At 42.0% G+C, this 24,405-nt stretch overlaps 1 protein-coding gene and 1 long non-coding RNA gene across 5 annotated transcripts in view; one reads left to right on the top strand and one right to left on the bottom strand.

The window, feature by feature from the left end:
• NINJ2 (ninjurin 2) overlaps positions 1–24,405 on the top strand; it is a 46,147-nt gene that overhangs the window by 14,070 nt on the left and 7,672 nt on the right. Inside the window, exon 2 of one of the 4 annotated variants that reach the window (XM_080576119.1) lies at positions 5,842–5,884. The exons of 1 other annotated variant lie outside the window; for it this stretch is intronic. Coding sequence is in view for 2 of the 3 variants with exons in the window: in XM_080576116.1 (XP_080432242.1) it covers positions 18,003–18,050 (48 nt within the window). In the remaining variant the exon portion in view is untranslated. Of the gene's footprint in view, positions 1–5,841; positions 5,885–17,865; positions 18,051–24,405 lie in introns of all 4 variants that reach the window. 2 more of the 4 variants (XM_080576116.1, XM_080576115.1) reach the window with 2 other exon arrangements.
• The window catches only part of LOC308187786, a 45,418-nt gene that overhangs the window by 16,350 nt on the left and 4,663 nt on the right, over positions 1–24,405 (bottom strand). Inside the window, exon 2 of the long non-coding RNA XR_013944903.1 lies at positions 20,041–24,160. This is a non-coding gene — a long non-coding RNA (uncharacterized lncRNA). The remainder of the gene's footprint in view (positions 1–20,040; positions 24,161–24,405) is intronic.

Below are 24,405 nucleotides of genomic sequence, written 5' to 3'. Positions count from 1 at the left end.
TCATGGAGAGAAGAGGACTGACATTGTTCTAATCTGAGAATTTAATTCCCAGGGACAGCGTATGAGAAAACAGCAGTAATACACAGAACACCCAGGAACAGTTGTTGAAAGATTCTCAGGGTGTTACTTTTGGCAGGACATCAGGTTCCAATAAAAAACACTGAAAACACTAGACTAACAACAACAACAACAATAATAATATTTTACCACAGATGAAGTGTATTTTATCTGAGGGTCACAAAAGGCTTCTGGAAACAGCAAATGAGCTCCTTCAGGAGGGGTAAATGAAATTAATGCTCTGTGGATGTTTTCGTAGGTTCACTTCTGTAGAAGACAGGCTATTTCGTGCAAAGTGTTAGAGGGTGCAGAAAGAAAAGAGTTAACATGTATAGGCAAGCGTGAAGCATTCTTTGTAGTGAACTTGCATAGACATAGTAACCTATTTTTTAATGTTTTCAGTAAATCAACTGCTGAAATTCCACATACACAACCTGAGCACCTGTCCACAAATCAGGTAACCAAGGGTTACACTGTGCAAATACACAAAGTACTGCGTGAATTCATGCACATCTATTTGACTCTAATGTGAAACTCTATATGTTATGCTTGCAATTCCTGCTTGGCACCTTTTGTGTGTTTTCTGGGACCAGTTTGAGACTTAAAAAATATAAAAATATGCACATACAAGTACATGAAAAGTTAGGGACTAGAAGTAAAAGTTCAGCATAGATCACTTGCAAACTGCTAGAAGCTTTGGATCCAAACCCACACTTTGCAGCATTAAGCTATCTCTTCTAGGGAACCATTCCATGGTGCAGCTGCTTTTCACAAAATAAAAGATGCTGCTTCGCTCCGGGCTACTGGTGAATCTCAGGCTGTACTTCATACATGATACTGTGAAGATGTTGCTGGTGTTGCTATGCTGGCAAAACTCCCAGTGGAAGAACAGCTTTTACCAACCAAAGGAGTTGTTCATCAGTTTCGACAAAGAGAATATATCGTGACATAAGCAGTCCAGAAAATACATTGCATCATTAACAGCTTTTATAGCTTAACTTGATTGCTTATGACTTTTTAGCACAAACACACAATCAAATATCGCTGCACAGATCTTACCTAGGTTACTGTAAGAGGAGAGTGCATATTGAGATAAATGACACCTTTCCTTAAGGTCTCAGTGCATATTTTCAATTTTCAAATGAAAATTACTTCTTGCTCTTTGTAGTCATTTTTATGGTCACCACTGCCCTTATTTCCCGGCCCAGCACTCTCACCAGACAGCAAAAGCTGTTGAGAAGTCACTGGTGGTGTCCCTAACACAGAGAAACACGAAAGTTGTAGTCACTGTTTACACGAAGGAAATTATGTGAAACAAGTCATGCTTCCTTTATGTCATAAGGTTAACAACAGTAGCAATGAAGGTTTTGTTATGACACCCCCAGTCCAAGGTAATGACTAACAGACAGAAATTTGCATATCAGGATGATATAACAGCCTGCTGCTCCCCAAAGGGGCAGGTCCTGCTCTTCTTCAGCCTAGAACCCCTCGCTCCCTCCTCACCTCCTGCTCCCAGAGACACATCTCACCTTGCTTTTGTGTGGCGTTTGACAGACCTTTCCATTAAACTATTCAGCTTATTAAAGTTGGACTAAATGTTTTTTTGTTTTGTTTTGTTTTGTTAAATTAGCTTGGCTTAATGAGCTAATTTGTCTCAGAACAGGGTCTTATGAAAACCAGAGTGTAGAAGAGCACAAGGCCCATAGCAGGAACATTTGCTTTGGACTCTGAGATCAGCATAGCTACAAGGTGCAACCCCCAGAGTTTTGCAGAAAATGCTTTCTTGCTGGTAGAATTATCAAATCATTCAGGTTGGAAAAAGACCTCTAAGATCATCTAGTCCAACCTTTAACCTAGTACTAAAGTCCACCACATGCTACTAGGTTCTATAGAATCACTATGGTAGTTTCACCACCTTATCACAGTGGTAGTTTCACTTCTTCTATATAGATGACCATAGCTGCTTTCTGAGAGAATTTGTTCATGCCAGAAAGGGGACTAGCAGAATAATTGTTATAATTCAGAAGCTACAAATATAGCTACAAATGGACGCCTCAAGCTGTACCATGCAGTCCCACAAAAGAATGAAGAAAGGCAATTAGAGCTGATGACACGTGACTGGAATAGCCTTTATGGGTTGAACATACCATGATGGCAAGACATAACAGCCACTAGGACCTGTGTAATGCTTTACTCACTATCAGATATACCCATGTCTTCTCTGTGGATTGAAACAGTATCTATGACTATATGACTAAACTAAAGCATACAGAAGCACACCAGCCATCAGAGTCCACTGCAAAATTCTGACCATTTTCTGTCTGGTTTTGCTTGCCCTAGACCTGGAGGGCACCTTGTCAGAATCCTTAAATAAGCTTCAGTGCTAACCCACTTGAGTGTTTTCACCTCCCGACAAATGCATGTGTGTTTGTTCCTTTCAGCACTCAGTTGCTGCACAGAGGTGACAGAAGATGTGGATGTGTAACTGCTATCATTGGACACAGGTTAAAAGTTTATGAATTTGTCACAGCAGCTGTATTTGGAAGCTAAGTTCTGAAAAAATAAACCGTTCCCATCTGTCCAGAGTTTGGTTTTGAACAGCTCCATAGTTATGGTTAGAGATTAGAAAGATTTTTGTGGTGTTAAAAGAATGGTTTGGAATTTCTTGTCCAGCCCTCTGCCCTCAAAACTTCGGAGATGACTCACTGGCACTCACCTCCATTTGTTACTGAGCTAAAACTTATTTTCTTGGTTTCATTTAAAGTTCCACTCTGTGCCCTTTCAGAAGCAGAGCCTGTTCCAATATGAAAGAACAAACAGTGTTGGAAGTGCAACTCAGAATTCAAGTTTTCAAAAGCACTCATGTTAAATTCCGGCTGAGCTAACATGCACGTATGCACAGAGGCATTTGCACACATAAATCATGGCTTGCTTACATCTGGCACACGCAAAGAGCACACTGCTTGGCACACTGTTTAAATGTACCTCAGCTACTGGACTGCATTCAGGTCTGCAGATGATTTTGAAAAAGTTTCTTTCTAGACAGGAGACACTATGCCTTACTGAGTATTTAGTCGATATTTGTATGGAACGAAGGTGGTTGCTGTTGCTCGCCATTTCCTCATGAATTTTCTGCAGCCTTGCATCCATGGGATTATTGAGATATAGGTGCTTTTCACTCCTGGGAAGTAGAAAAGCTGTCTCCATATCCCATGTGTTTTTTACCCTGCACAAGTTAGAAGCAGCATTTACAAGCATACTTCTGAAGCTAACTGCAGAGCTTGACCAAGCCCCAATTCCAAGTAAAACTATCTAAAGGAGCAAGTAGATACACCAACGTAGCCAGATTAAGTAGCTTACTGCAGTCTCACAGAAACTGCTCACCATTTTGCTTGCACGTTGAGCCCCAACTACAGAAGGCCAGAAAAGTCCAAGCTAAAAATATCAACCTGGTGCCATACCTAGATTGCTTTTACCACCTTGTACCAGATTAAGTGCATGTCAAGTGAATTTTCCAGAGTGGTTTGTGAAAACCCATTAGCCAGTAAAACATTGATCGCAACTCTTTAGACTACTTTTTTGCTTTTTCCCCTGCAAGTGGGTCAGGTTCCTTTTGTATCCTAAACCTTAGCTTTTGAGAAAGGAGTATTTCTGTTACTCTTAACCTGGAAATTTACAATCTGCTCAGAACCGCTTTTGAGTTATGCAAGTCCAGATCTGTACTTCTTTCATAATTGTCTGCCATGGTAACAAACAGGGCAGTGCCACGTCTGGTCCCTCAAGCTCTGTACTCATGCCAAAGATAACCAGTTATACTAGCATAATTAATTTTGATGCATTAACAACCCAACAGTTTTTGTCTTCACTGGCCAGCATATTTGCCAGAAAGATTCAGCAAATGTAATTTTAAATAAGTTCTTTTCTCTGCTGAAAGGGAGAGCAGTCTCTGAGTTTAAAGAACAGGTGAGGGATCCTCTTTTAAGGATTAATCATCACTTTATAACTCCTGCGAAACGTACACTCCAGGCTCTAATTTAGTTATACACATTATCTGTGGCTTGCTAATTAAGAGCAACATGGGTATTAACCTTTTTTCTTTTAGGTCCTTAAATTGCTGATTTAAAACTCCACTCAGTGTGAGAAGTAGTTCTGAATATCTGAAGTGTGAAATAGCAATGACATTAGCATCTTCAGCCAAACCCACAGATGCTGGAAAGAAAGACATTTACATTTAATACCTCAACCTGTAACCTGGAGGACATCTGGAACTCCTCAGAACCAGCCACTGCTCTATGAAAGGGGGACTCCTCTCCTGTGGTGCAAAGCAGATTCACCACTTAATGCTATTTGTTGTTGTGAGCTTTAGCCTGAATTTCTCCTATACTTTGATAGTGCTTCTGAGTGGTTGGGATCATGGAAAGGTAGCTCATTTAGAATGACTAAGGCAACATTTCTTCTGATCACATATTACTAAGAAAGATGTGATTAACTTCATCTTCAGTACTGTGTAAAAAATTTTGACTTTCCCTATTTCTTTGAGCCTGGATTTGATAGCAGTTTTGAATAACAAAATTTGATGTCCACTCTGGTTCAGTTGCATAAATAGCTTTGACTTTTCTTCCAAAACTTTCAGTTTGTTCAATTCCTTTATGCTACCAGGACTTGGTAATAGCTGCAGAATTGCTTTCTTAAAAATAAAAGGATTATAAACCAACGAGATCACATGCTGGACCAAATCAGAGTTCTCAACAATACACAGCACCATGGACGAGGATATGAGTAAGAGGAGATGAATGATAACCCTGGAGGTACTGGCAGAATGCAGTGTATGCACAGGAGCACAACAAGAGCAAGGGCAGGGCTGGAGACAGACGTTAGGTAAATTAGACACACGCAACCACGTCTCCATCACGCGGGGAAGCACGTGGCCCTTCTCCTCTTGACTTTGACGAAGGGATGAAATACATAGATAGTTAAATCACTTTGGCTGCAACATCTGCAACACACAGTGGAGGTTTGCACTGGACCAGTCTGCTCTTACAGTTTCCTCAGCGTCAAGACACGATTGCAAGTAGACTGAAAACTCCTTCTAAAGATGACTGTGGTATATAGGGGCTTGGGGGCAAATGGTGGTGGGGCAGCATCTACTTCTGTTACTTGGACTTTCAGACATCTGCAAGGCACACACATTGCTTAGACCCATACTGCATTGACAGAGACAATATGGGAGTCTTTGGAATAGAAGGGAGTGAATGGAACGAAAACCATTTGTCCTGGACACCACTGCTAGATGGCATCGTGACCTTACTGCTTTCTTTGTAAGGGATACTGGATTCCCAAAGGAAAGTAATTGCCCGAAAGGTCCTTTCTGTGCATTTTCCAGGTAGCTTAAATCCTTTTTGTAATACAGAGTTGTCACTTCCACAGCACTGTGTCTTCTCAGTCAGTTCAAGGATATATTCCAGAGTACAGACTTGCAAGCTTTCCAGAAACACCAGGTAGTCCAAATGGGGCTGCTTGCTCATTTAACTGTCAAATACACAGCTGAGGCAAGCAGTGCTTTCTCTTCTTTCCTCTCCATTTCTAGATGCAATCCAAGGGACTAAATGCAGTTTTAAAGGTGCAATGGCATTTATGGTCTGCCTGTAGCAAACAGTAGCCATCCCTTACCCTAGCTGGAAAAGCTCAGACCCACTGCAGTGATTCTGCTAAGATTCCAATGACCTGACTGTTCACAGGCACAGGGTATTTTTGATAACAAGCCCTTAATTCTTCATCCTGCAGGCCCAGCTGGTCCACAGAGGCTGACATCATTTGACCACATACTGTAAGATACTAACCACTTGAACTTTTGCCAGAGTAAAACTTGATAGCTGAGCACTGATCAAGATCTCTTTTGGAATCAGCATCAACTATATATGGTACTATTCATCAGTGGCATGCATTCAATGTCTTTATGGAATTGGCCAATAGTCTTCTTTTTTTTTCCTCCTATGGATACATTTGCCAAGATGAAAAAAATCTGAAAAAAATGTAAACAATTTCCAATGTGTTTCCAACTGCTGAACTGTGTTTTCTGAACCACATTGTTGAGTAGTGATATAAACTTAATGAATACTCTCTTGGGCTGCTATTCAAACAGTGATTCTCCATTTTCTTTTCCGATTGTGATCTGTAAATCACTGAACATTAACATTATCAAATGGGGCTATACACGATCCGGGTTCATTACAAAGCAAGCACATTCCTCTCTCCAGGTTTAGAAATCTAGTCTGAAACAATTTTGACTGTTTTGGAATGAAGAATACTCTAGAAACAAAAACTGTCCATCTTTCCAAATATGTGCTGGTGTTGCTATTGCCAGTTTGACTCAACTGTGACATACACATATTTCACAGGAAAGTTGTTTTTTTTTTTCCCCCTCCAAGCAACTCAGTGTTCTCTAAGTTCTGTAAGAACTGATGATGAAATACTGAACAAGGTTTGTTAACATTTACTTGGGGCATTATAACAGCCTGGCCAGAAGTTTTAGTCAAAAAAATCATGATACAGAATCATTTTCTATTGGAATAATAGAGTTTTAATAAAACTCTCAAAAGTTGTGTTGATTCAACCAAATTTGTGAAAGTTTTCCACCTAAATGTTTCACAATGAAGCATTTTATCTTTTCTTCTTGAAATGGCTGTCTATTTTGGATTTGATTGTCCTGGTATTTTATGTTACAAAGCATTTAAACTATTGTTGAGATTAATCAGAACATTTTCTCTTAACATAATACATATATTTCATTTATAAAGTTCTTTTCTCGCCTTAGACTTTTCTTTCCCAGACAATTTTGAAATGCTTAGCCATCATTCCTGATCAGAACAAAATAAACTGAATGTAACCAAGTAATCAGTGCATATTACGCACTCTTTTCTGGGTCTGAGCCACGCAGGACCTGGATGAGTTACAGCTTTCTGCAGAAAAGCTTGGCTTTTCAGCTCAGGCTGCAGGGACCCCCACGCTCAGCTTTGGATGTTGTCTAGTTAAAGATTTTGGTGGCGGTGCTGGCTATCGCAGCAGTTATCTATACTCACTGGATTTGGTAATCCTAGTGCAGTAAAACCCACCGACTGTGTGGTCTTACTAAATACGGAGCAAATTCCAAACTCTGTAGCAAGATATCTTTGTAGCTTTGACAAAAAATTTATACTAATAATACACTGATTATTAAAATAGGAGAGTTCAGGTTTTGAGTGTGGCATGGAGAACTGAGATTTTCTGCAAGATGTATGTTTCCTTTTCCTGATCTTGGAAATAAGATGAGCAGAAAGCTGTCAGTTTTCTACTATGCGTTTATTGATTGTGTATCTACTGGGTAAAATTCAAACTTCCTTCAGCTGAATACAACAATCTTAACTACACTGTGAGAAAGTCAGTTATGGTTGCTAGGGCATGTAATTCAGGTTGTTGCAGGCAAACCCTGGGAAGAGTTGGAAACTTACCAGCCAAAACCAGCTAGTGCTCATGCTGTTCCAGCATATACCAAGAATCATCCTCTTTCTAACCCGTTCTCAAAAGGCTAACCTGTTCATGCATTGTCTCAGAGAGTTGGGATGTAGAAGACTAAAGAAGAGGAATATTTGGTTCAGGATTTAACTCAGCAGCTACGTCTCTGACTGCTGTCTTCTTACATTACTTCCAAATATGCAGACATCTCTGTAGATGTTTGCAATCTACAGTTCAGAAGCCCAGGGATTAGCTGCAGCCTAGCAGCCAGAGAGGTTTTATATGCTAAAGTCTGCCCTCCAAAAAAAGATGTCCCATCACATGTAATGGTATGCTGTGGGCTCCTCAGTAACTATTCGGATCTTCATAATTCATCACTATCTTCAAATTATCAAGAAATTATTACGTGCATGGGGCCACACACACAGCCCTCTGGCGCTCCTGGTTATTCATACACTTGAAAGATCCTGCAGAAGGCCACACACTGCTGAGACCAAGAGCTGGACAAAACACCTTCAATGTGCTGTTCTGTGTTGCATGGTGTCAACGTAATCATTACAGGGAAAGTCAAAACAGGAAGAGCCTTCAGATGATTCAAGAGCCTGCCAGCTTGTCATGCAACTGCAGTAGTATTAGTACAGCTTCACAGTCTTTCTCAAGAGATTTTAGGCCTTGCATAACCCTACTGACCACCCATCTATGGCTTTTGGATTTCATTAAAATCTTGGTGAATCTGTTACATAAAAGAAACTTTTGATGTCAGGACATGACCAGATCTGAATGCTACACTGCCTTCACTGTATTTAACTCTGCAGTTCATTGTCTCTTCAAGTCATGCTAGATTGTTCATAGAGAGGAAAATATACAAATATACTGGAGAGATTTTAGAATGTGTGCATTCTGGCAGGAAGCTAGGTAAAAGCAGGCGAGGAGTCACTATAGGGGAAGTACAGTTGTTTTTTTTTATTTAAAAAAAATAATCCAGTACTAGCAGACATACTTCACCATCATCATGTGGCAAGGTTCTTATGAGCACCCCTGTTTTTAGAATCTCAAACTCCCACTTTTTGGGGTTAATATCCAGACCCCACAGAGCTGTTTTAACAAAGCCTGTTACACAGATTACTTGGTTAAATTAAATATTTGACTAAGTCTTAACTATACCCCCATTGTAACAGATTGATAGAATAACCACTATATTAGCACTAAAGCTGAGTGAAGTTTGCCAGTGTACAGAAATGCATTTCAAAAATTCAGGAAGAGCAACAGATACTCACGAGTCTCTAGGGATCATTAAATTATGCGGGGTCGCCTTCTGTGTAAGGCTGATGTTATATTAATTTTCTTCTTCTGCACTGAATCCAGTAACTGGTATTTGGCTAGAGCATATAAGGTGCCACATCTTCATTTGAAGGTTTCAAGAGGTGGAGATTTTACCCTGTCTCTTGGCAAGTTACCTTACTGTCTTCATTTCTAACTTAAACTTATCTAGATTTAGCTTCCTGCTATAGGTTTTTGATACGCTTCCTCCAGCAATAATACACAGTTGCTTTAGGGTAGATTCTGCTACTTAATAAGTCAGAATCAAGCCTTTTTTAAGGTGGACAGCTGGATCTCTTTCAGTTTCCTATTTGAAGGCTTTTTTTTTTTTTGTAGTATTTTCATAATTTGTATGGCTCTTTTCCTGTGCACTGCCAGATTTTGTGGATTTCTCAGCTACTAGAAAGCTTATTTCCCAAGTTATTCTGGTATTAAACTATTGAATCTTACAAACACAGCTCTGCTCCTGTCATGACTGTAGAGCTGCTATGCCCCACATCAAGCTCCTGTTCAGCTCTGTTTTCATTAGGACCCTTAAATCCGTTTCAGGATTATTGCCTTCCATTTGTGTAGTTCTTAATGCTCATAAACTGTACTTCATTTGTATTGTATCTAGCCATTAAAAAAAGACCAGATTATAGTTACTGATTATAACTGATTATAGTTACCTTTATCTACTACTTTATGTCAAATCAATGCAAACTTGCCTGACAAAACTATCTGGCATATGACCATGTTGATTAGAGTCAAGACTTAACCATATTGGATAAACTGAGGCTAGTTTCACCTTGAGACACACAAAGTTAAATGATCTGCTCTTACTTTTGCTATCTCTACAAATAAAATCTACAGATTTTTGTTTAAAAAATTTAGTCCGTACATACTCCCTTAGCCATATGCATAGCCTCATGGCCCACCTGCCTTTCATCACAGGCTACCTCTCATATATTCTGTTCCACAGGCTTGCAAGGGTTTTTTGTACCTCTGTTTTAAGCCAGCTTTGGTCTCCAGAAATGACACAGGCGAAGAGACTGAACTCTCTCAGCAGCAGTCAACAGGTTGACCCTAGCTTGGATGGTTCCAGCTCTAACGCTCAACATCTATGCCAAATCCAGCTAGAGCACAAACTAATCCCAGGCACCAGACCATGCTACAGGAGCTAGTAAAGGGCTGTAAAGGACAATACATCTGCTCAAGCAGGATAGCATATAAAGCAATGGATGTTTCCAAATTATATTTTCTGAAATAAAAAAGCCAAAAAAAAAAAAAAGCCTCACATTATACTAGGCACAATGCAGTATATCCTTTTTCCTTCTTTACAAGTTGAATACCATATCAAACTTTCACACGATTTGCCTCTACTATCAAACAAGCTGGATCACAATTACCCAGGTTATCTTGCCCTACAATTGAGTTAACTCTCCTGTAGACTCGAAGTTCCTTAGTGCACAAACACTTATGACAAGCTAGCAAGAGAAGGACACTCATCTCACAAAACTCTCTTCTGCATAACTCCTGCTATCTAGGCATGCCTTTTTTTTTTTTTTATTCTTTGTGGTTGCTGTTTAACATCTTTCTTAGTTACTTGGGAGGGTTGGAAAGTACTTCTGCATTCCCAGGAGGCATGATTACATCATCTGGCTTGTTTCTAAACACAAAAGAGAACTACCAAATATTTCTGCCTTTCCTGTATCGTTAAGACTTTCACCATCTTCTGCTAGCAAGCAGGCTATGTATTTTTGGGAATTATTTTATTTCTGTTATCCTTTAAAATGCCTTACTGCCCTTAGGCTGAGATAGAGGTTTCATTTATTTATTTATTTATTTATTTTGCTCCTGCTCAAGTCTCTACTCTTTATGTTTCCCCAGTCTCTAATTTACATAATTGTTGCCTCCTTCCTCTTTCTCCTCTTCCCCATCTATTTGATATATTTTTTAATAGCTGCCTTCACTTCCTCACTTAAGAAGGTGCTTCTAACCAAAGCAGTCCTTACTCATGATTATGAAACTGTTGTTTTTAGTAAACTTTTCTAGAATAATTTCCACCTTCCATTCACCTTTTCCTGTCCAAATCAGTCCAAGTTTCTCTTCCCAGTCACTTTCATTCATCATTTTCTTGGTTGCTTTGAGAAATAAGCCATTCAAAAACACTGAAAACTTGGCTATACAGAGAGCTAGTAGACAGAACAGAAATTAAATCTTGTGTCTTTGCTAGAATTTGGGCAGGTTTGAATACTACACATGATGAAAGACTCTTGGTTTAACATCTCAACAAGAAAAAAGGAGATTATTTTCAATGTCCTTTCAGAATGTGCTGGGGTTCAGTTCTTGTTCTAATTTAGTTTAAGTACTTAGCCATTAGCAGGAGTTGCTAGGCTTGCCCTGGCAGTCTCTTTTCTGGGAATTAACCAACGCCACTCAGCTCGAAAATTATTGGAAATCTGTTAGGCATTATTACTGGAGAAATGAAAAGTTACAGGGAAAATTAGATTACAAAGACTAGGAGTTCAAAGACACAATAAAATACCGAGTACTTAATAAAGAACAAGCTTCTGAAATATGGTTAACAGTAATGATGATTAGATTGTGCTCTTAGTGAACTGTGTTAGATTGACAAGTCCCAGGGGAAAACACTAAAGCATGACATCAGTTTACCAGATTTTTTTTTTTAAGTACATGGGTGAAGAAAACAAAACGTGTAGCATATCCAGAAAACTAAGAACAGATGAACATAGTTGACTAGTTCGTGCTTTTCCTTCCTGTTAAACGCTGCTGTTTGAGAAGTATAGGGAAGCAAAAAACAAGCATTCCTGATGATACTGTAGAAGTTTACCAGGACTGAAATAGCTAATGGTTATGAGATTAGGGTCTTGTTCACTACTGAAAACTGATGTAGCTAAGATAAAGCCTACGAACTTTACCCAGCTAATACTTAGTATACTTTTTTTATTTTTTTTTATTTGAGGATAACTGTGATAACACACAGGAGTATTTACCCATGTATATACAGAGCTCCCAAATAGCTTTTCTGTTCTTCACTTAATTCAAACCTACTGCAATAGCTGGAAGAGAGACTATTGTTCCCAATTTTTCCCCCCTAATAGACATTACACAAACTTTGCTACAACATCATAGCTACTTACTTGATTTTAGTACTGCTATTCATGAAGAAAATAGAATAAAACAGGAAACTGGTATGAATGGCTGTCAGCAGGAAATATTTAAGTACATGTTGAGGGGAAATCAGGGCTTTGGTGTATGCACAGATCAGGGATCTGTCGGAAGGAAAATGACAATCCTCATTCTTAAGAAAAGACTGATTCATCCCAGGCATGTCTGCAGTTATAATATTACTTCAGGCAATATAACTGCCGCGAGGGCTGAGTTTTGTATTTTATATGGAGTGTTACAGGGACAGTAATTCCATTGGAGGAATTAAAAAAAGTGGATATTTCCCCAGCACCACCAAGGCAGCCACCTTGTATTACCTCATTTTTATGTTTATGATCTTGGATAAGAAAAAGATTCAGGAATTTCTGACTTCAATTTTTGCCAGCTAAGTAGACCAGTAACTTAAAGATTACATTACACTTTTCAGACTAAACTAAAACCCATAGTGTCCTATCTCCACTGAAGTCAACTTAGTCATCTTAAGAGCATGATGTTGAAATAACTGAGGAAAAAGTTGCACTGTTATGACGAAACTGAGAAAGTTTTTATCAAAAAAATGGTTTAACTGGGGCAGAGAATGAAGCTAGCTACTAAATATTTTACTACAGAAAAAGATCTGGAACATATACAATTTGGTGCAGCAACGTGTTTGTCTCCTATGCTATTGACAATTCTCTTTAAAAAAATAGGTCACTGTTTTGAGAAATATTTGTAAGGAGTATATGTAGAGATAACACATTGCAGCTTGAAAGCAGTGTGCTTTTTAATGGTATCATTATTTCACATACTATGTAGATTGTTTTTCAACTTAGAAGATTTGTCAAATTGAGTGGCTGTACTTAGCCTTATATTTCTCTATAGTTGAATGCTGAATTAGAGCCATCATTCTCTGTAACACACTGTTGCTTGGCTTTTTTTTTTTTTTCCCCATTGTTGCTTTACATGTTTCTTCAAGTCATGGGAAATTTTACATGGGATATAAATGGGATATAAACTTTTTTTGGTGTGTTTCCCCACCCCGCTTCTGGGAAAGGCTCTTCTGGAAAAAAATAAGAACAGGTAACGCAGATGACTATATAACACTTGTTCTCTACCTAGACTAATATAGATTTATCCTTACGTAACCTTCAGTATCCATCTTTAAAACATACCTTTAAAACCTCTAAGGAAAAAAACAACACTCTGATGGTGGTCATACATTGCAACAGGTTGCTCGGGGAGGTTTTGGGCAGTCCATCCATTTAATACTTTAGTGATATAACCTTCAGCAACCTAATGTAACTTCACAGTTGGCCTAGCTTTGAGCAGAGGTTTGGACCAAATGGCCTCCAAAGGCCCTTTCTGTCTTAAGTTATTATCTCTTACATATGAAAATAAGCAAATATTTCTTAAAGTGAGGAAAAGAGAATACTTAGGAAGCAAAAGGAGACATTTTAAAGTGGTCTTCTGTTCAATATGCACATCCTGACACAAGCGTTTCTGTCAGGACCATTTGCTTCTCCAATAGTGATGTTGAAAGACGACAATTGGCTTTAGTTAACAGGAGCAAGAGCGTATCATACTTTGATTTGAGTCCTGTTGGCAAAGGTGAGGTGGTGCACTCTCACACTGGTGGTGACTGGAGTGCATCTGGAGCTTGGCAAGGTCAAGACTAACAGCAGAAGTGCAATGAGAGCTCATGTGGAAGGCAATGCTGATGGGCGCTGATGCTGAAAGCGTCAAATATGCATGCTATTGCTTTGAGTTCTTCCATAAGACTGGCCACAGAGGCATCTTTCCCCTTGACAGAAATGTTGTTCTTCAGTGTGTGAAATAATTATGAGATGAATATAAATTGAGAGTGCACTTCCTCTTGACCTACTTCCCAGGCAGGGAAGCAGAGCTCAATGCCCTCCTGTTTAGAAAGGTAAAGTTATCTCTCCACGTTCCCTAGGCTCCACATAAGCCTCTACTGTCTGGTACCAACCACATGGCTAATTACCATATCTACTATGCAGTTTCTTCTAATGGTTTCCTTCCACCTCATGTCAACACCCAGGCTGACTAACCAAACTGGTTTCTTTAGAGAGAAGTGTACCTGTTTACCCCATCAATAAACGCACTTTTTAACTGTGAAGGTAAACATCCAGAATGATAGCGTGAGCTGTCTTTGAGAAAGTAGCAGATCATCCTGGAGCGCTCCAGGACTGCGTGCATGCAAGTCCAGCCTTGTTAAGCGAATAGACCCTTCTTTACTCACAAGGTTTCACAATGCATCTTTTTACTTCACCACAAAATCAACTACATATTCCATTAGTGCTGGGAGTCTGGCTGGGGCCCCAAGCCTTCATGTACGAGTCCCACAGCAGCTCTCCAACACCCGCACCAGCCAAGGGCTTCGAACAGGGCAGTAATGCCTCTTCTCCGAAGAACTCCTTGCATGAGGAACATAAGCTCCAGAACTGGTGCTTTTGATATACGGATCTTCCTGTCCCTTCAGATGTATGTGGCTCTCATTCTGGTGAATAAGAGAACAGAGGATGCCCCAGCACAGCTCTTTCTGGTGTTTCAAAGCCTCTGACTGTGCTGACAGACTTTGCTGGGTTTGGTCTTGGGAGCATTTGGGTTGACAGACAATTACTGCTGCCTGTCTCCTCTTCCTGCAGAGTCACTCAACAGTTCTTGCATCAAAACTAACTTTGAAAGGGGAGAAGTTGCTGGGACTTCCTAATCTGGATAAGCTTCCCACAGAATAAAGAGTGTATTAAAATAAAGTACCTGTTTGCCAATATACTCAGTTTATGATTTTCCAGGTAAATGTCATAGCTGACAGTTTGCTGTAGCTGGGTATTACTGCATCCCGGTTGTGAGAGCTGAGATACTGAGGGTATAAGAGAAAAGAAAGCTGAGCAACACAGCAGACAACATGCTGTGGGGATTCCTAAATTAGCACCTAGCCAAGTCTGTGCAGCCCCACATACCAATTTGGATCGGAAGCAGCTGAAAGCAAGGTTTGCTAAATGATTGCTCAGTTAATCCATAACCTGAATAACCACCCACAGATAAGTGAGAGCTGATGGTGTGTAAATTGCCAGAATGTGACCCCGATTCCAACCTCACAGGCAGCAGAGCAAATCAGAAGTCTGCAAGTCACAGAGAAGAAAATTGCGCCAGGAAAGAGTCTGATCATGGGTCCCATCCCCCCTGCCCCATATATGATACTGGAGATCATACCTTTTGCTGCAAGCTTCACCCAGGATGAATTGTGAATCAGTGTACATGAATCACCTGCCAAACCCTCCAGTACGTCAGTGATAAGATAATGCGAGATTCAAAAGTGCAAGTACCGTATGAGCAGCTGGAGTGGAGCTGACAGCACAGCTAGAGACAGTGACCATTCCTGAAGTGCTTCCTGGACACTATTTGCATTTTTCTTCTCACTTTCCACACTGAGATATGAGTTCTCTCAGCTTTTCAGCAATGACAATTTCTTTCGGTTTTGAGCATCCATAGTTGCTGCTTTAATCTTAGACATCACTAAACTTCCCATAACTACCAGGTTTGTCCAGAGAGTGAGTTAAAGTTCTAGTTTTGCCCAATTCCAGTCTTGTTCCATCCAACCCCCATACTGAGGCAACACTCATCCCGCAGATGACAGTTCTGTTGTAAGCATGGATATTTAACAGGGAATCTCTGATGAGATTTATTCACAATACTGTTTCAAATGCATTGTTTTGGCTGTGAAAGCAGACACAACTTCAGCTGAATTGGACTCTGATTTTCTTAATTTCCACAGCCTAATTAAATGCACCTTATCTAATTACTTATACTAGGGAAGATTGCCTCAAATACACACAAACCCTGTCTGACTTGCAGAAGTGCTCAGTATGTGCCAAATTCAAAGCCAATAGGAGCTATTAATCAGTGCCCTTGGACAGAAAACCATGCTCCAGCACTGCCCAAGGAGTGCCTGCTCCTGTTTCCCCCAGGGAGGTCAGTGGAAGCTTTCTTCCCCACAGCTTTCAATACAAGCACAGCTGGCCATCAAGGCAGGTACATGTCAGACAGGTCTTTCTCTGAAGCTGGCTGCAGCCAAAAGACCATTCCACAGCCATTTGCTTAAACGTTGCTTTGGCTTTCTTGATGCAAAGCACTTTGCGACACTCTAGATACATCAGCATAATGAATCTCAGAGTTTCTAGTAGTCACTTGAAAGAAGGTGGATGAAAATAAAGACCTCAGACAGTATAATTTTCAGATATCAGCATTTTGCTATCCTGTTGCCTGGAACAGCTACCTAAGCCACGTATTGTGGCTGAGAATCTCCCACCGGTTATACCAGAAGTTCCAACCCTGTTAGCCTCATTAAAAGGAATAGCACTTAGCTGAATGGATAGGAGAGACCACTATTAATTTTGAAATGGAGGAATTATAAGTCAGTTTTTGACTCCATGAGCCTGAGCCAGAATGCTGGACCACATGAGCAACAGCAATAAGGTCTGGTGTGCTGGGATTGACCCATACAGGACATCTTGGCAGGTACCTGCAAACTGATCTTCCTCCCCATGCGTGCCTGTCCATAGAACACTCTCACAAGCACAATTTCAGCCACGTGAGCTTTCTCAGCAGCCTGTGAAGGCCAGCACATTTCTATTCAGTCATCTAGAAAGCCCTCACTGCTTTTGGAAGCTTAAAACCCCATTCTCTGGGATGCTTAAACAGTCTGTTTAGAGATACTGTTCCCCTTATTTTCCTGTCTCAAATTTTTGTTTACTATATGTTGGGGTAAAAAGTAACGAGGTATGTTCCTGCTCTTGCTGGATTTGAGACAGGTAGACATTCACCATTTAAAACCATGTGGGAACACTTGCTTCGGAGCAGGATTGTTCTGAATCATTGCTTTGGAAACTAAAAACAGCCGGATGAAGTCTATGATTGCTTGCAGTCTGCGCACGAATTACACAGGATTTCGGTCAAGGACAGTTTTATTTCTAAAACACTATCTAATCTGACCTTTAGTATTGTATTTACATAAAACTGAACAGCAACAGCTGTATGAAGAACTGGGCCCAAGACATAATACTTGTCCAAGCCTACTGCAGCTTCCCTTCTGTGCTGCAGGGAAGAGAAACTTAAGACTCCAGAAGGTTGCTATTGAAAAATTATAGCATTTAGTATTAAAGCAGGACAGGCAGTTTTACCTGAAGAGAAATATTATTGGGAGAATGTGTTTCAGTTAGGTGGTTAATATTCAATATTCCAAAAAAAAACAAAAACAAAAAACACACAATTGAAGGCTACAGAAACCATTAAAAAATAAATCAATTTTAATGAAAGCCAGTTTTACATGCATGACCATCTTCTGAAGTAGCACTTTTTTTTTTTTTACAGAGCACCCTTTCTGAGCTTCGTTGTACACATTACTCACTACAATGTTCCAGGCTCTTGTGTATTATTTTAATACAACAGAAAAAGCACAAAATGAATTCTAAAATTGATGATTGATAGAGGGGAGAAAGAGAGAGAGAGAAATTCTACAGTTGCTACATATTTATTTTTCTATGGATTCCTCTGGCACTGTATCTTAAATGAGTTACATGAGGCATCTTTGAAGCCCAAACGATTAGGGCTTTCTTGAATTCCTTGCCCTTAGACTCCAACTCCTACATTGCAGCTGGTCAAAGAAGTTTCCAGATTATACAGTGATATTTTGCAATACCTCCTCACCTAGAGCTCTATCTAGATAGCATATAACCCATCATTGTATCCAAACTCATAATGCACTGGAAAAAAAATGCGAGCGTTGGGTAACTGATGGCACTGCAAAAATTCTTGCTACCATTTTAGCGATGGAGCAACCCTTCACATTTACAAAGGAGCACCACCTGCTGGTTATCTCGGTTCTCGTCTAATCCGTTTCTCTCCTGCCACCCTCATCCCAGTAAATGCTGAAGTCAGATCCCAGCTTTTAGGAAGACCTGCTGATGGAAAAGGGGCTGGCTGCTGTGACACGGGACCTAGAGATTTCAAAGGTGAGCTTCTGAACTCCTCAAGGCCATGCACGGCAGGAAGCAGCTGTGATGGCACAGCTGGAGCAGAGGGGAACAAAAATCCCCCTCCTCACCACGCTCACTCCCTGCTCAGTCTCAGAGGCCTACACTGAACAGCTCACACGTGAAAAGCAAAGACAGAGGTCACTTCCTTTTCCGCCCAGTTCCTGAGTGCCTTTATCCGTATTATCAAGCTCTTTCCTCATTCCCCTCACTCTGACTTCCCTTTAAACACATGACTTTGCCTTGCTCATGCCAGCACTTGATGGTTGAAATCCAAGATGTTGAGTTTCTTGTGTCAGTCATGCCAGTGTCCTGGTGATCACCCAAGTAGTTTACCATTATCTGCTTAATGCAGTTTGCCAAGTAGAACAGCCATGTTACCTAATATTATTAAAAAATCTGATCCTGGCACTCAGTTTTGCCACTTTGTTTGATCTTACTTCAAGGGGGATGCCTTCAGAGCCACACTGATGGAGAATAATTTAATTCAATGTTGTAAAGTTAGGCTGAAATGGCCAAAGATAAGCGTTTTATTGTTTAACTTTTGATGAACTCAGTGGAAGTTGGATAGGAAAGTCCCGGTACCATTTTTCAGAAGGGGGAGAAGTTACTGACTGCTGGCTGTTTCAGTTCTGATCTCTGCCCAGCTGAAATTCCCAATTTATGTGCAGTATTACCGATATACCAATGGCCGTTTTTACAGCACACTATATCACTGCCCTGACTTTAGCATGGCTAGATTTTACAGCACCATCAAGCTGCACTGAAGGATGGAAAGAAAAAGAAAAACAACCCCATCCTATGAATCCTTCTGTCAACATAGCAAGCTATAAACCCAAACAACAGGATGACCCCACCCTTGAAATTACTCCAGGAAGAGAAGGGTAAGCCAAACTTAATATTTCTAATTAAGGAAAATCATCCACTCTATTACCACCTTAAATCCCCTCCCTGGACTTTACTGTTTGTCCTAAGCCATAGAGCTGGCCCAGCTCTCAATTAAATTGTTAACAATACAGTCAAAGCTTCCCAACTCAGATGCCTCAAGTTGGTAAACCCATATAAAACAAAATAATATCAGAAGCACTAATCTCAGATTTTCCTCCTGGGCACCCAGGGGTTGGTAAGGATGATGTGTTGGCTCTTTCCTTTGTTCCTCACAAAGGAAGGGCTCCCATGGTGACCTGGTTAGCTGTGTCCCCACATCCTTGTTCCCAGTGCCCTCTAGTGATAACGCCTTGCCCAGGAATGCCAGGTTCTCCACGAGAAGTGAGCCTTTGAAGGGGCTTAATTATAGGGCTTAGACCCTCTGCACAACATTGAGATCCTACTGGATTTGTGTAGTTTGTGAAAAATTCATGCCAAGAAAGGATTTTAAAACTGCTCTTGTAATCTTTTGCCTGCCTGTAGATGGGTCTGCACAGGGCCTTCCCCCCCCCCCCCCCCAGAATAAAGTTCCAAATTGTTCATTAATTGTAGCAGATGGCACAACCGCTTGGCTTGGTTGCTTCCAATTCACTGCACAGAGACTGTAAGTTGCGTACTCCAGTAAGAAGGGCATGGCTGGGACACTTCTCCACTTGGGGAAGGCGTGGGAGAAGAGCTGCCTGTTTGCCATCTTGCTGCTCTTGTTCCCTCAGCCACTGGAAGGCCCCAGAAGAGGGGAAGACACGTAGAGCACGCTCCACAGGGCTATGCAGGGAGAAGAGGGTGAGCAACTCAGCAGGATGTGGGGAGAAGGCTTTCCCAGGGACTTAGTGAAGAACATCAGGTTTACACACACCAGGAAGTCCGTGGAAATTGCTGGGAGAGAAACCAAGACTGAAGGAATAGACTCACCTGAAAAGGCACTTTGTTTTAAACATTAATGTGTCTCACCCAGCAATTCCTCTAATTAAAGGATTACCTGTTTTTAGCTTAATATACTGTTCTCATAATTCCAGCTTTACAGACTTGAAGCTTTTGATACCTTTTGATGCAAGGCCATTCCACTTCAGGGTTCTGTCTGCTTCAGGTTTCCGCCACACATGGCCAGAGTACACGTTCTGGCATAAAACTCATCTTGACCCCATCTGGATTTTCCTGGTGGTTCAGATTCACATAACTTTTCCTAACACCTACGGATAATAATCACACATGTACAGCCTCTGCACAAGCTAACTGTCAAATCCATCATAAATTTTAAATTAAGAACACTTAAAATCTCTGTCAGAGTTAGGATAATAGGCTCTGACTGAGAGCAGTCAGGCTCACAGAGTGCCCACAGGGAGACCAGAGCTCCATTGCGTTAGTTACTGTACGTATGTGGAAGAGGAGGGATTTTCTTGTACTGAAAACCTCTCAACATGAGATGTGAAACAGTGTTATTTTTACTGAGAATCCAAGGCAGATATTATACAACAGCTCAGGGCCAGGCTGAGGCCTCATGAGCTCCTGGAACTGACTTGGCTCACACGATCCTGTTTCTCTCCATTTTAGCACAAGCAGCATTGAAACCCTCTAGAATGCAGCTAAACGACTCGCCACAATCAATCCAAGAACAAGAGCAATAGCCTCAGCTGGAGAACAACCAAGCCACAAGCAGAAATGCTTACGCACTGGCCCCACACAAAACAACACTAGACACAAAGCAAACAAGCATGGCAGTTCTTCAGCCAGGCTTGGGGATATAAGCCATGGATGTGCTCCACGGTACGCGGAGGTACTCCCACTCACACCTCAGAGCACTTTTCAAGCACAGCACCCTGTGCCTGCCCCAGGTCACCCCCAGCTCCCCAGCCCAGGCGAGGCAGCAGCAGCCCTCCTTGGCACAGCAGGCTCCCAAGCAAGGGGCAGCCCTGCCTGCCAGGGTTTAATGGAAGGGTGTTAACACTAGCTGAAGCCAAACAGCCACTGCCATGCATCACTCTGCATTTTCTTATGTTAAAAAGAAACAGCCATTGGGTAGAACACCCCTAATGTGTTTAAAAGTCTTCCTGAAGACAGATGATGTTGTTTCTACATGTGACATTCCCAAGCAGCCTAGCACAGACTTGAGATGCTGCTCTGCATACTTCACTGCCCATTGCTGACTACAAGCATCTTTCCCTGTAACCCAGCTACTGGCTCACGAGTTTCCACATTCACTACCTAGTTTGGCCAGCCCTGAAGGAAAACAAAACAAAACACATAAAAGCAATTAGGATTAAGGGCTTATGAATGCTTAGATTGGCAGCAGCACCTTTATTTTTCCCCTTCCTCCTGATGGCACGAGGCCTCAGTTGGCACACAACTGAGCGTGCCTGTTCTGAACAAAAATCAGTAGATTTAACCCTTTTAGATCGAGAGATTGGTTCTATTTCCTGGCAGAGAAGGAAGCTAAGCCTGGCAGAATGTGAAGAAAGAACGGTACACACCCAGGTGAGACTAAATCAGTAGGATATGCTTGGAGCTGCTGGTGCAATAGCAGACAGACAGACCCACAGGACAAAGCTGTTGTGAGTGTTAGCACGTGAAACTGGAAGAATGCATTGCAGATAAACTTATAAATAACGGAGGGACAAAAACCCCTGAGTTGCACTGTTTATGGATGATTTCATCAACTCTGCCTCTCTTGAAACCTTCAGTTGGATTCTCCCCTCTTTCCAGCCAGACTGTCACAGCTCCTCTTCTCTGGGGAGCCCTGACTACTCAGAGGGCGACCAGGGGCATGTACCTATCAAAACCTGCAGATGAACCTGAACTCCAGAGTGGCTTAAAGGGAGGTCTGTCTGCAAAAACACTAAGTAAAGCTCTCTGAGAATACGAAAATCACCTAGTTTCAAACACTTCACTGGCTTACCTGATGAATTCAGCCCATGTGTATTATATACCAAAACAGGCACATATCAGGCTTCTACAGTAAACCATAGCCATTTCTCTCCCTGGACATGACCTGTGTGAGCATTCTCATTATTTTATAGACAGGGAAATGAAGATCCAGGGAGAGCATGTAAAATGACCTAAGCCACATAGCAAAGGACAACGCACAAGTTAACCTTGGGCTTCCTCACATGGAAGCCAGCATCAGCCCAGGGCAGCTCTGCATTCAGAGCTGCAGGTCACTGGGTCAACAGACCACAAAGGATCCTTATTATGTGCTTGTCCCATCCTAGGAGTTTTACCTGAGGCATCTGCTACCAACCATAGTCAGAGGGGAGCTAGCACTTCGACCTGACCCTGCACAGCTGTTTCCATCTTCCCACAGTTTTAGAAATCAACCTGACCCTCAGCTGTGGATGCAGACACCCTTAGACTTGAAAGAAATTGATTTAGGACCTTGCTCTAGGAATGTTTTGAATTACGATGATCGATATAAACTTATTTGCTCTTTGGATCTGGCTGCAGCCTGAGATCAGAACCAGCTTTTCTTAATATTTTGTGCCATAAGCCATCCAGCTTGGGGATTCATCTTAGCATGTTTAGCTTTGTAAGCACAATGCAGTGGTTACTGTTGTGCCTCCCGGCTGCTCTTCCATTTTTTATAAACTCATTTTCTCTGCTAACCTACTTTTAATTTTTTCTCCCCCCATAAAGCTGTTTTTAGCCTCCACTTTCTTTCTTCTCCCCACCCCTCAAATCACCAGGATCAATCTGCTCTGGGTGCTAAACACAAGTGACTTGAACAGGCTCCAGCATCTATATCCTGGCTTTGGAAATAATTGCTCCTGCTAATCCTTTCAAGTGCACTCCCAGCTCTGTACATTCAAAGAGGCGTCCCCCCCCGCCACACACCCACACCCAATCGCTTCTGTTCAGCAGCCAGGGATCACACATCAGCACATCCTAGCTGTTGGTGCCAAGAAATACGTGTGCCCCCAAGCCCACTAATTGCTCCTGAGCTGTAGACGAAGGCTCCTCCACCAGTGTCATTGCCCTTCCTGCCTCTTCCTCAGTCCAGCTTACCTGGAAAAGAAACACTGCCTTCTATTCCAGCTCAGCTCTGCAGCCTGCCAGTCATTTCCTGGATCCCTTCAATTCAGTATCATAAATACACTTAACGAGGGGGTTTAATATAGATTTGGTAAGACAGTTATTTGTGCAATACATAATTTATGCTGCCCTGTAGCATGGGAAGCCGTGCGCAGCATCCGAGAGCGAACAGATTCAAGGAACTTGCCATAGAGCAGCGCAGCGTGCCAAGAGGAGGGCAGGGCAGGGCGAAAAAGGAGAAGCAACCTGAGTGAAGGAAAAAAGAGCTGGGCAAAGTGTGGAAGGAAGGCAAGGAGAGAGGCACAGGGTGAGAAAACAATGGAGAAGGAGAGAATCGAGGAAGAAGATGAGAGAAGACAGCAGGAGGAGGAGAGGAGGATGCAGATGGGGACAGAGCAGGTCCTGCAGGATGAGCGAGAGATGAGCAGAGCTGGGGAGAGGGAGAAGGGGAGCGCGGAGCACGCATGCCTGATGCGACAAGCAGGTCTCTGCAGGCTGCGAGTGCTGCAGCCAGCCGGGAAGCAGAGCCGGCTGCCGTGTCAGCCGCAGGGCAAGGGCGAGGAGAGGCATTCATCTCGCAGGGCTCTGCTGCCTCCTGACTCGCCCCGCTCCTTGCCTCCACTGCCAGGGGACCTCACCACTCACTTCCAGTCCTTTAGCTCCATGCAGTATTAGGTTTCGCTGCTAGACTCCTGCACGGCCTCATTTCTGAGCCACAGCGAGAACACGAGGCCAGCCTTTCAGATGGGTAAATCCAGGAGGCTCTGCTGACAGCCTCATGCTGCTGCAAGTTCATCCCTTTACCCGTATTATTGTCCCACCTAGAGACCCACTGGCTCAAGGGTGAGGTCTCAGCGCTGTAGCTGCTGCACTGTGGTGACACCTCCATCCAAAAGAGCTCACTGGGCTTGCACGTGAGTGTGAGATGAGATACAGAAGGTGGGTAAAGCAACTGGAGAGTGGGAGTTCAGCAAGACTGGAGAACATGAATGGTGCTTAGCAAGCAAACAGGATCTGTGCTGGCCATTTGCCTAGGTTTCCACTTCTGAAGAGGCACTGGCCCTCTGCACCGGAAGCCACTTTTTGGTTGAAGAAAGCTCATCCAAACCACTGGGGTCAGTTTTACAATGAGCAGTGACCTGTCACAGAAATGTGGGGACACCTCAGAGAAAGATCAGAAAGGTCTTGATCAGAACCACTCCCATACAGGGGCAGAGCCTGAGATACAAGGAAAGCATCCCTGACTTATTTTCTGGGGTTCATCCAATCTGAATTGAAGGCAACACAACCATTTGGCTCTGGATAGGACCCCCAGCGAGCAGAACAGATGGCTATATTAAAAAACAAAAAAACCCTAAGCACAACTGGACTAGCTGACAGACTC

Source organism: Anser brachyrhynchus (genome assembly GCF_964034855.1).
Source record: "Anser brachyrhynchus genome assembly, chromosome: 1".
NCBI lineage: Eukaryota > Metazoa > Chordata > Aves > Anseriformes > Anatidae > Anser > Anser brachyrhynchus.
Note: the sequence above shows the minus strand (reverse complement) of the source record. Positions and strands in the feature narration are given on the sequence as shown.